This window comes from Aythya marila (assembly GCF_965140915.1).
Source record: "Aythya marila genome assembly, chromosome: 2".
NCBI classification, from domain to species: Eukaryota; Metazoa; Chordata; class Aves; order Anseriformes; family Anatidae; genus Aythya; species Aythya marila.
In genome coordinates this window covers 121,090,984-121,103,675 of record NC_139043.1, presented here as the reverse complement: position 1 = coordinate 121,103,675, position 12,692 = coordinate 121,090,984, and the positions used below count along the sequence as shown (strand labels likewise).

The following is a 12,692-nucleotide window of genomic DNA, read 5'->3' as shown; positions in this document are numbered from 1 at the left end:
GCACAGAACTGGAATATGTTACCATGATGCTCTCCTTTAATCAAGTCACAAGGAGGAAACCCTCTGCAACAGATCTGAACCCAGTAAATCACACTGCTTACTGCTTGGCCACCAAGCACACTAGGAAGCACCAGGTATTTGCATGGTTTTGTGTACACAGGAAAAAGCTGTACACTCCAGTTGCAGCCACCAAACTGCAAAAGGCAAAGCCAAGCTGCAGCTGCTTGGTGTACACGTGATGTGCACAGGCTTTCAACAGGTGATGAGAATAATCTCATGCATGGGATCCGTCTGCTGCTAACACATGCAAACTTCTGATGGGCAGAGGCATCACAGCCTTTCTGACAGCTCCTGAGCGTGTGTGCAAGCAACTCAGGTTAGGTGCACTGGCAGCTAAGCACAAACAACTGCTGTCATGCTCCTCTGAAGCTGACAATCAGCCTGTCACATATTCCAATCATCCGTAAACCCAGGGGACCGGCCAAGATGACGATTTAGGCTGCTTCCATATTTCTCAGATTATTCTTTAGCATGCAGAGGAAAATTAAGTCAGGTTTTCCTCAACAACTGCTGCACGCCACAACCCTCTGGGGTGAGCGCGGTGGCACTGACCTTGGACGTCGCTGCAGTGGCATTACTTTCCTTACCGCTCCCCGGCGCGCTTTCCTCCACTGCTGCCGCTTCCGGGGCTTCTGCCTTCTTTGCACTTGTTTCCAGAGAAACGGGAGCCCCTACTTTCCCCAGCCCGCTCCCGGGGGTTGAGCTCGGGCTGCTTGCTTGCCGCGGCTGAGCCTTATACCAGCTAGGGTAAAACAAGGGGTCGACGGTTTCTGCCGCGGGTGGCACTGGACTGTCAGACTCTGCAGTCTGTTGAGAGCCACTTGGTGTCACAACCTCATCCTTAATCAGGACAGATAAAGAGAAGAAGAAGAAGCAGAGTGCACCGCGTTACCTTCCTGCCGTAGCCAACGTTTCTCTGCATGCCGTGTTTGTTATATCTCACTGCAAGGAATGTATTTGCCCTAATACGAGGTCCAAAAGAATTACAGTCAAAATGCACAGCAAAAGCAACTAACATTTGAAAAACACAAAGAATATAAGTTACCAGAAGAATAAAACAGGAGGGCAGAATTAGCAGGGAAGAGGACCCTGACTGAGAAAGGAGTGGGCAAGCTGTTCCTTAGTCCATATTGTTGTATTTTTGGGGCCCATTTTAAACCCATTTCTAAGTCAGAAATAACTCTCTGGAAGTCATCCGAGGCACTCAGTGTTAATAATGGGCATTGGAGGAGAAGGAGACCCTGTGTTTCAAATATACTGTCCAGTGAAACTCCAGTAAAGGGATAGAGCTGCCTGCCAAATTACAGGCGTTTGATTAGTTACTGTATTTCATTCCATACACAGATAAAGACACAACCAGATCCCAAAACTATAAGAAATCCTGCATAAGAGCCTCATGAACTGTCACCAGCCATGAAGAACAGGTAAGATACCTTTGAATGGTGTTTTGGGTTGAGAGCAATGCATTTGCCAACAAAACTGTTGACATGAACAGTCAGATAAGGAGAATACAAAGACAGTGGACAGAAACGTTTGCCCACCAGCCTTGCTATCAATACACTGACCAATTTCAGTCACATTTTGCTGAGAAGAGGAGCAGTCGGATGAACTGCACCTCTCTACTTGCGCCAAGCTCTCGGGCTTGCTCACATTATACCTGCTATCACAGCTGCATTTCTGCTTTGCCTTTCTCACACCAGAAGGCAAAAGCTGAGATACAGGTATCCCACACATTGCAACGCACATGCCACGGCGTAATGCACATCTGACCAAGTCATGATGGCATTTCACAATTGCTGCAGCAGCATGCCATACACTTTCCATTTTAGCCTTAGAAGTGAGGGACTTGACATTAGTGGTCAGGCTTTCTTAAGTCTAATTCTTGTTTGATTGTAAAAGTACATCTGTTATGCTACAGAAGTTTAGTTGAATCAGTGCAAATCTTCAGAAGACAAACTTTGGTTAAATCGATAAAACCTGACTTAAGAGCATCTTCACACAACTGGTGCAAACCCATGTATGCTCTTAAATCAAAGCAAGACTCAATCTATAGTATTTATTTTCCTTCATTTTATGTGGAAAGCTTGCAGTAGTCAACAATTCACCAATTCCTCTCTTGTTTTTACACTGACCTCTCCAAAAATCATCAGAGCTGTCTCTAGCCACTCAGCAACTTCACTGGGCAAATTGCATAAGAGCAGAATCTGCTAAATTAGTTGTATCTATGGGCAGCTAAAGTAGCACATGAAGTATATTTTTTATATAGTCTTTTAGAATATGCAGCAATTATAGCCTCATTCTAATCGCGTTCCTTAAGAAAAAATGCTGGCCTAAATTATTCACACTCTGAATCTGCTTGCTGCCAGGTTGTAACGTTGATAGGCTAAAAGCAGTTGCCTTTTCTGCTTGGTGTGTGATATCCCTTCATCCACTTAGACGATAGTTCTAGGATGACCAGAGCAGAAGAAGGTAAGTGCCATTCCCAGTAAACAAGATTAGAGGTATGATCTAAAAACTGCTGGTGGAAAGCTCACTGAATCCACTGGGAATGCCAAATTCTCTTAGTATAAATATTTTAGCAACCATTTCATTTATAACAGTTAGTCTGAGTTAAAACACAGGACACAGCAAGCAGAACATCCATTATTATATGCTTAACTCCCAAATTGAATCTCTTTTATTTATATCTTATGTATCCCATATATATTCTGGTTTATAAAGCAAGGCAATTCTTTGCCCATCAAGCGATCTTTACGCAGGACCGGGTACAGTCATGTGCATCTGTGAAAGGGCAAGAAGCAGCTTTGCTCTCCAGTGCCTGGACTCTCTTAGCCTTGCTCCTGAGACACGGTGCCCACGGGCTGCAGGTGAGGGTTTTCTGGCTCTGCCAGACAGCTCAGCAGAGCTGGCAGGGCAGCGGGGCAGCGGGGGCAGTTACCTGGCCAGCTGGGGGGGCAGGCTGTGGTGCTGGGGCAGGTTCAGCTGGGGGCTCGCCTGCTGCGCTCTGTGGTTCAGGATCCTGCTGAGGTGGCTGTGATGCTCTCTCAGCCCCTTCCTCCTCCTCCTTCTCTTCTTCCTCCTCTTCCTCTCCTGATGACTCTGTGTGGACTTCATCCAAATCTTCCCCATCCACCGTCTCCTCCTCTTCCTCTTCCACCTCCTCCTCTAAGGGGACAAGTATAAAAGGAGCACCACGTGAAGATTACTACAGTCTCTGTGTAATGGAAAGGCCATTTACAGTTGCACAGCAAAGCTACTGATGATCCACCTCCCTGGCAGACGTGAGGAGCCTGCACGGGGCACAAGCAGGAGCATCACAACAGGGAGGACACCAAATGCACATGCTTTAAAGTCTTAAGTTAGCCCTTCCCATGGGAGGGAGGGCAGAAAGGCCTGTTCTCCTCAGTTATCCTCATGAGGGATTTGCAGTACAGACCTGCAGTCTTTCATGAGAGGATAACTGGTCTGGCACAGTCTACCAGACTAAAAGTCTCTCTTGCAATTTTATTTGTTTTAAACACTGAGGCCATACTGAATTTTACCAGGTCAGTGTTTTGCAATACTTACCTGTGGAGGCCTAGGGTACCAACCTCCCTAAAACCAGACTGTCAGACTTGATCAAACCATAGGCTGTACATCCTACAACACATCCTGTTGTCAGCATTCGTGGTTGCTCCCTCATTTCCAAAAGGAACTCTCTAACAATGTGTTTTGTTTTGCATAATCATGGTATTCATCCAGACAAACATTGGATACTGTTCAGAGCCATCCTGGTAGTTCAGAGAAATAAACCTAGATGGATGTATTAACCTACAAATTGACTGTACTTTTTGCACAGGCTGTGGTTCTGCCTGAGACTGTAGAAGGAATGCAGATCTGCAAATCAAATAACACTCTTGTAATGGAGAAATATGCCTGCAGGCAAACATTCTCCTACAAGCAGAGTGTTAAATCTCTGCTTCCACACCCCCTGCATGCAGAGGACCTCACTGACTGTAGCAGGACTGAAGTCCTGATTGCCAAGGCTTTACTAATGCCTTGTCCCCAGGAGGTGGGTGTCACATTCCCAGTCTCGTGGTAGGGTGCACGAGGTCATGGTCTTGGCAAGTGCACGCAGGTGGCAAGTGCACACAGCTGTGGCTGATCACAGGGACAAACCGGGCATGAGGCTGTGAGCAGGGACTGTCCCTCACAGCACAAATCCCTGCAAGTTCACGGCCCTGTGAGACAGCATCTGATCCTCTGCTGCTGACTGGTGCCATGGCTGGTGTCCCGCTATATGGACCCAAGTCCCAAGTAGAGTTAGTCCACGGGTCCCATCTTACAGACCAAGACCTGCAGCAGGCATGTAGGGTCTCTTGTAGGGACCAGCCACATGCTCTGAAGTTAGTGTAAGTTGTGGCATGGGAGTAAGTGATAGGTGCCAGCGGAATGAGTCTCAGGCATATGCATGAAACTTAACTGGGCTGACAGAGGTAAATGTGGATGTATTAGCAGAACCTTGAGCCAGCAAGAAAATCAGAGATATCCAGATGACCATTAGTAGAAGAGATGAGAACTCTCCTCTTTTAATAGGAGAGTGCTTATTTGAAACACTCGTGTCCATTAATTTCTTGTGGCTTACCCTGTAAGGTAAAGCATAGATGAGCCTGGGTTTCAGGCTGCCTTGTCAAATGTAGGATTGCAACTTTGCTTAAGCACATAGACGTATTAAGCATGTCATGATGTCACAACAAGCTACATCACAAAATGTTAAATATATGAAAGATGATGACAATTTTTGCTTACTTCTATAACTCTGTGATTTTGAATTTTGATCACATTTCTGTTACATTTCTCTGTTAGAACAAACATGTGTGTCTTTTCTAAAGAAAGGAGTATTTTTAGTAGTAAATTTTCTATTTCTTTAATGACTTTCTATAGCAGGCAGGCCATACAATAATAGCATCTTTTAGGGGGAAAAAAGTACTTTATAGACTGAAATAAAAGCTTAATGTTGTGGTCCCTTCACATGAGGAAGCAGTAAAGATCATGCTCTTAGGAAAATCTTGAGGCAACATAATAGGTAACATTAAGGATGTTGACAGGTTATGCGATTTCTAACTGATGGATATTTGGTTTTGATTATAATTGAAACAAAATGGTCTAATTAACCTTGGGATGGACAGAAATATCTGACTCAAGTTTTCCTGCTCTGTATCATCATGTAAATTACACACAATTGCTATGTAAGAAAGCAATTTAGGTGAAATAAATGACTTACCTCTGTCAAAATCAATTTCTCTTATTATCTTTTCTTCTCTACTGAGGTTCACAGTGAACTGGTTCATATTTTCATACCCATCCTCTATTTTTTCCATTTGAAATCCTTTAGATGCTTCAGTAATTCTAAAACAGAGAGATGGGTTGTTTGCATTTGCAGATAAATTTCCAATTTGTAATTCATTATAAAGATCAAGTGTCATAAGTTTAAATACTTACTTTTGTAGCAATGTTTTGGCATTCTGTGAAAACAAAAAGGAAATAATGGACTTCTTAAATGTTTCCATTTTCTGAGAGACTTTATGCATTGAGATTTAGTTCTTACACTGGCTGCTTCTAAGTGCACTACTATGGATCTCATAAATGATAACCACAACATCTACAACTGAGATCAGATTTGAATAGTGATTAGTATACAGCAGAGTTCATTGAAGTTCTTAGTTCATTGAAGATTTTTTAAATTAAATTCTGAATATGACAGCAAATACCAACAATTTCTACAAAAATGAAACAGAGATATTTATGCTCCTTTTCTTTTTGTATGTGTTTTTGGTGAAAAGCAATTGTTCTGTTACCACCTCTAGTCACAATAACTATATCCATGACTGTCCATGACAACATACTTCTGGAGTCATAAAATTTTATTTGTCTGGAAAGAACTCTTCAACAGCAATTCTTTGATGATTTTTTTGTTTTGTTTTTGTTTTTGCTTTCTGTTTAAGAAAGATCTTTTCAACCTGTAATACAGAGAAACTGTAACATTGCAGGACAGAAATTCTACACCAGTAAGTTTAGTGAACAGGCTGCTAACGGTTTCTAATCAGCTGTTGTAGTTTATAGTATGAAAACAAAAAAAGTTTTGAGGTAAAGGCATAAAAATGTGACTTAGAACATCCATATCTAATCCTGGAAAGTTAATCACAGTGTCAATATGCAAAAGAAAATGCTGTAAATCACAGAAGTACACATATATGTATGTTTTAGTGGTGGGACAATAAGAATATGTAGGAAAATAATAAAATTTATGCTTTCTCTTGGGGGAACTCAAAATCATTCTTGGTTTTAATATTATTCACAAGATGCCTAGTCATTTGCCTGTGTTGATGCAAGTTTTCAAAGAATGAGTTTGTCTGAATTCTGAATGCTCCTAAAACTTAAAAATGCTTAAATTGTATTTCAGCAAACCCACTGCTCTACTTCTGCTTCTACTTATAGACTTTGTACCTGCAAAAACACAGCCATTTCTGGTTCTTCCATGAACTGGATTCCTGATTCCACCAGCTTTGACACGGCTTCCAAATGATCCGCATACTTCTTCATCAAGGAGCGGACATGTTCCAGTTTCTCCTCTTGGGTTCTAGTGATTATTTGTGTCATCTCATTTTTTCTTTCTTCCAGTACGGAATAGAGATAATCAAATTTTTCACACAGCTGTTCTTTCTGTCGTCTGCAGCATTCCTGTGAATCATTTGGTTTATGTTAAACATGTTATGTTCTTAAAAGAGTTTCTATTTTTACAGTTACTTGGAAGCATTTTCATCAAAGAAATTCCTCTTTCTGAGCAGTGCAAAGGATTCTGAATGACCCCAGAGACTTTTATAATTTTCAAAGTTCAAGCTATTGGAACAAAAGTTTTAAAACTGTTCTCAAACTCTGGATTTCAAACCACTGAAAGCCCACAAACAGGTTATTGTATAACTTGTCAGCCTTCTAAAAAAACTGTAAAAGGTATTTATGATGTCTGTAGTGATACTTCAAAGCCTGCAGAAAAAGTAAAAAACATCACCATAGTAGCAGCTGGGTTCATTTGCACGAACAGAACGTTTTTGAAAGGAGAGATCATCTCAAAGCAGTTCTGGAGAATTTTCTTTTTCTACCTGGAACTTTCTTGCTTAGGCTTGATTTTTACATAAGCCCTTTTAGACTCTGTTTTGACAGCAGGTGTCCATTATATTCCATTTACTGTGTACTGAATGAGGTAGAGGTACCACGAAGAAAATGGTGTGCGACAAAAGCACAAAGACAAGGAGGAGGAGCCAGGTCCCAACCCTACCTTCAAGCATTGATTTTCACATCATTTTCCAAGACACTTTTACTGTCCTTCCACCCAGACAACACAGCGTATTTCACCAAGTAAGGAAGGTGGGTTTGATGACTACTTCATTGTACACTCTCTAAGAAGAACACACTGCACTTGCAAGGGAGGATTTACGGGGAGGAAAGTGGAGACAGGTTATCAGTAATGTCTGAGGCCTACCAAGAAGAAGCACTTGACTCATCTCAGTGCCCTGGGGCATGTAGATGGGCATATCCTTATTGTGGTTATATCTGGTTGTGGATGGGGGTGGTTATTTTAATCTCCTTCTTGGGAACCGAGGCTGAATCAATTCCTCTTCTTCATCCCTTGAGGCATAAAGCTAAGATCCTGGCAGCACAGAGTTATTAACAACCCCACAGTACTTTTGGAACTGGTATTATTCACAGTATTTGACCACTTTTTTTCTTGAGTTTCAGCCAGAGCTCTTTCCTAAGAGCTGGAGATGGTCTGCTCTGTATTGTTCAAAGGAGAAAGCCTTTCAAAGATGGGTATATGGCCAAATATCACAGCCTGGGTTGCACGATGAGGAGCACATACATATCTTGTATTGGCTCAAGTATCCACCTCTCCTTCCCAATGAGGAAGAGTAGGCAAAACAGGAACTCCTAATTTAAAACTTGTGGGTTCAGTCATGACCTGTCCTCCTGGCGGTCCTTGGCATTTTCCAGAAATTCCTCTCATGAGTGAATTATAGAGTGGGGTTAAGGAACTTTTGAACCAAGTGAGACACGATTTCTGGGTGTCGTTCTATTGTTCAGACCTCAGATAACCTTCCTCTCCTCTTTCAATCCTTTCCTCACTTTCTCCCTCTGTATCCTGCACTTCCTCTTGCTGCACACTCCGTTTTAGTCTACAATGACCTCCTCTGAAATGTCACTCAGATCACTTTTTAAACAGCCTTAATTTCAGGACAGGTGTGTGCTATTTGCAACATTTGATATAGGACAAGTATTAGGGGAAGAAGAGAGACAGAGTGATATCAGGGTGCCCTGAGAAGTCCTTCCCAATCTCTAACTTCTAATATATAATATTTCCTGCCAGCAGATATTACAGAGTTGTGAACTTCAAGTGGGAGAGAACAAAGCTGGTTCCTAACTGCAAATGCTGAAATATATCTGAGTACTATCTTCTCTGTATAAAATGTACCCTTACTAAGCCTCTGTGTGATAGAATTATCCTAATCAGATTCTGAGTAATAAAAAAGGTTAATAAATACATGACTTTCCGTTCTAAAAAAAATCTTAGCTTTTTTTTTTTTTTTTTTTTTTTTTTTAAGCACAACTCCAAGAGAAAGAAAGAACATGAGTTTCACTGCTTGTTCTGAAGTATCTGTGTTGCCTGTCTATGCTATTAGCATTTGAAAAAGACACTGTATTTTTTTCTTCATTATCTGACTCTTGTTTTTACAGAACTAAACTTTTTCAATATTTACTATTTTATGTTCTTCTGCTTTATCTTGTTTGTTTTCAGTATAATATGTGGACTTGGTAAACCTTTCAAACAGCTAAAAAGCTATATTAGTATTAATCAGGTGTTTTTGTTTGTTTGTTTCTTCTCTTTTTTAGTCTTGGATAGGAGCAATAGCTAAATATAGAACTGTAGGCTATTGCATACTCCAGCTAAAAGAAAAATGATCATGTATTTTCTGCTGGAGCAGACACTTATTGTTCTCCTCAAAGCATTAAGTAAAGAGAGAAGAGACAATCCTGGATTATGAGCATTACTTCCACGTGTGCACATTTCTCAGCTCCAGATGTAGCTTTTCATCTTCAAGGACAAACTGATGTCAATTCAGACAAAGCTGTTGTATGGTAGGAAATGTGATTTGCTTGAAACGTAACATGGAAGTGCCAAGGTAAGCTCTAAGATCTATTTTCTGCAATCTCTGACTTTAAAGGTGAAAAGCCTGTTAAAACATCTGAAGGTAAAATGGCTGCACTTTCTCTGGGCTTCGAGTTTAAAGGTTAGGCTTTAAACTGAGTGGATGACTCTGAGGAAGCTAGTTTCAGAAGCTGTTGTATTTTTTAAGTATTTTTAGCACAGTGTTTTCTCCATACTTCAGATGATGTTTGAAGTTTTGTTTCTATATCAGCTAGTTCAACTTAAATGAGCATAAGCTCTTACTTTTGTATCATTTAAATTTCTGCAGTTAACCTACTTGAAAGGCTTGTTTCTGTCTGCAAAGTCCTGATAGCAGCCAATTTCATCCTTGCAATATGAAGGCTTCCTGACTACAAAGTTCTGACTCTGCTGCTAACACTGTCTCATTTATTTGGGCTAATGGTTTTATGTTCTTTGAACCAAACTTGGACATTTTCTGCTCTTTCTTGCTCTGAGGAAATAGGAACCTTCATTAATTGTGTACGTAGATAGTGGAATCAATTTTTGCTCCCATTTAGAATCTATACATCTTGGATTATCTTCTTTTTCACTGCAGTTTCCCTTTTCTGCTCCAGCTCTGAAGGGTCAATAGAATTCTAATTGGGCTGAGAGGGATGCGACTTCTTCACTAGATGCTTCATCAAACTCTGATCATAAAATCAATTCATATGAGCTGCTTTCAGCCTATTACTCTGTGATGCTCAAATTGGTCAGAGCTGAAATTTATATTTGCTTTGTTGGTGCAAACCTCTTGGAGGAAATGAAAGCCACTTCTGCTACTGAATAACACAAAACCAATTCCAGCTTTGTCAGAGAAAGACCTTTACCAGAAAATCCAAACTCACAGTAACAACCCAAACTTGACCCACACATGAGCAACACAACAGGATTCCTTAAAGGACAACATGAGTATATTAAAAAACTACTGCACAGGAGGCAAAGTAAACAAAGAGTTAATTGACATACTTGGGAGCTAAGCTGAGGCTACCCTGTGTCTGAGACTGAGGTTCTCCTCAGAATCAGTCAGGACTAATGCTGGTCTTCTACAGCTCTAGCACTTGAGCTGAGATGTTAAATGAACTAAGAGTTGATGGCATTTCTGCTTTTATCTTCAGTTACAACCTATGCAACTAAGAACGCTGAACAAGACGTGTTGACATGGATTATTTTACTCTTTGTCATCAGTCAAAGTGGTCAGTAGTCAGTGGTCAGTGCCAGAGGCAGGGTGCTGAGCAGGACATATCCTTTGGATGAGGTACTACAGCTAGTCCTACAAAAACACACAGATTTGGCAGAACAATGTGGGAATCCATTCGGGTAAGGTGAGATGTAGTGTAGAATGATCATTACCACCAAAAGTTTAAAAGATGCAACTCCACTCTGACATAACTGCATGTGAAAGTGTGCTACTTACCTCAACTGTCTTGCAGGTCTCCTCCAGCTGTGTGACTATCCCTTGCACTCTGTCATTGCTCCCCACCAGGACTGCGATGCCATCACTCAGCTCGGACTGGTCAGGAAAGGGAGAGGACGTGAGAGGGTGTTAGACACTTGGGGGGCACTGGCAGCCAGCCACCCACCGTCCCACCTCAGAGTGGCCCATCTAACAGTGGGGAGCAGGGGGATGAATAAGCCATACCAGGGTATTAGCTGCTCTTTTCACCAGAACCATGGAAGATTGAAGCATTACCTGCTCACAAGTTGCCTGCTAGTATTTTGACATTTGTTTCCTCTCCCAAAACACTAAAAAGGGGGAGAAAAGGGTGGAGACAGAGTCATTGGCACACGGGAAACAGGTGAACACTCTCTCAGGGACCAGACCAGTGGGAACATGGAGGGCCCTTCTGTGTGATAGAAGGGAAAAAACATACAGGGAGGAAGGAGCTGGAGATGTTGAGGCAGGGACCTCTACATGGAGGAAAAATGAAACACCCTGACATGAATGGGAGATGTCCTTAGAAGAGGAAAGTCAGAGAAGATACTCCACAGGGAACTTGGTGAGGGTGCAGAGGAGGGCAAGGAGCCCTTAGCATACTGATGGAGTGATCTGTCCACAGAGACATCCGTGCCTGTGGCCTCTACAGCTTTGTAGAGGATCCTTTGAAGCTTGCATCCCACAGGCTATGGGTTAGACATCCATTCTTGGGCATGAAAGCCCCTTTCCACAGGCACGCTGGGGAGGAAACCACTGCTTGCAAGTCTACATGAAAAGGGAGTGATTGAGGGCATGGATTTAGTCCAAGAAATTTCTCCCCATTCTCTCTCCTTTTTTGATCAAAAAAGATGCTTGTAACTACTTTTCTAAACTGACTTCTCATTTGTAGTTTTCACACACAAGCATCTGTGTGACAAAGTTGGAGGCTGGGATTGCAAACTTGTCCTGTCTGATTGCTAGGCCCACCGGGGCCCTCCAGAAAAATGAGCTGTTTATCTCATGAGGATAACCCAGTGAGTCAGGTTTTAAATTAATACTGTATTAAAAATAAACAAGTCTTTTACTGGTGACAGCAAGGGCAGAGGATGTTAGGTACATCCTGTGCTGCCAACTATTGAATATTCCTGCATTTACTTGCAGGAGGTTTTGCACTTAAAATTTCTTAAAAATGGGATGCTTAAAGGCAAAAGTGCCTGATAGATAACTTTTTGATTTGTAACGGCCTGTTCTCTTTTTATCATGTTCTGTTCTGTAAATCCTGCTTATTTTTGTGATCTAAGAGCACTGAAAAAATAGATTAGGAACCTCAAAAGGGAGATCCTCACCTTCACATCAAATCTTGGTCTAAAGTGTTTACTTATTATCCTAACAAAAACTGAGACACTGTAATATCTTTCTGTGTGATTTCTCATAAATTTATATCTCTGTGTTCCAAAACAGTTTCAACAGATTTGTGTGAGCCCTTCATTCCCTTACAGGAATGGAGAATGTACTCCAAGACCCCTTTGGAAGCTCACAGGAAGCTCATGGGAATACTTTCCTGTTGATGGTCCTTCCAGTTGCTGGGAGGACTATGAGATACAAAAAATTATTTACCTTCTGTCTCTGGTAAACGTTTGTGAGAGGAGCAACCTGACAGTCTTTGTGGGCACCAAAGACTTTGCACAAGGAGCAGGTGGGCATTTCACAGTTCAAACAGTAGATATTAATTCTCTCATCTTCATGCTCTTCACACATTGGCTGGTCACATTTCCTTTCAGGCCTGCAAAAGAAAATAAGTTTAAAATAATCTTGGTCTCATAAATTTCTGATGACAGTACTCAGAGTATCAACATGAAACGGTACAATCATATGGCAGTGTCCGAGGTTGAGCTGAATACTCACTGTAGATTTAAACCTGTCACACAGGCTGACTAAATAGACAGAAGTACCATTTAATATTCTGACACGAAAGGA

General features: G+C 41.6%; 1 protein-coding gene across 3 annotated transcripts in view; it reads right to left on the bottom strand.

Annotated features, from left to right (window-relative positions):
* The window catches only part of TRIM55 (tripartite motif containing 55), a 40,581-nt gene that overhangs the window by 18,631 nt on the left and 9,258 nt on the right, over positions 1-12,692 (bottom strand). Inside the window, exons 3-9 of one of the 3 annotated variants that reach the window (XM_082753845.1) lie at positions 12,333-12,498; positions 10,716-10,811; positions 6,547-6,780; positions 5,542-5,564; positions 5,324-5,448; positions 2,999-3,225; positions 648-900 (exon numbers count right to left, since the gene is read on the bottom strand). In XM_082753845.1, the coding sequence (XP_082609971.1) occupies positions 648-900; positions 2,999-3,225; positions 5,324-5,448; positions 5,542-5,564; positions 6,547-6,780; positions 10,716-10,811; positions 12,333-12,498 (1,124 nt within the window). Of the gene's footprint in view, positions 1-612; positions 901-2,998; positions 3,226-5,323; positions 5,449-5,541; positions 5,565-6,546; positions 6,781-10,715; positions 10,812-12,332; positions 12,499-12,692 lie in introns of all 3 variants that reach the window. The other 2 variants (XM_082753844.1, XM_082753846.1) reach the window with 2 other exon arrangements.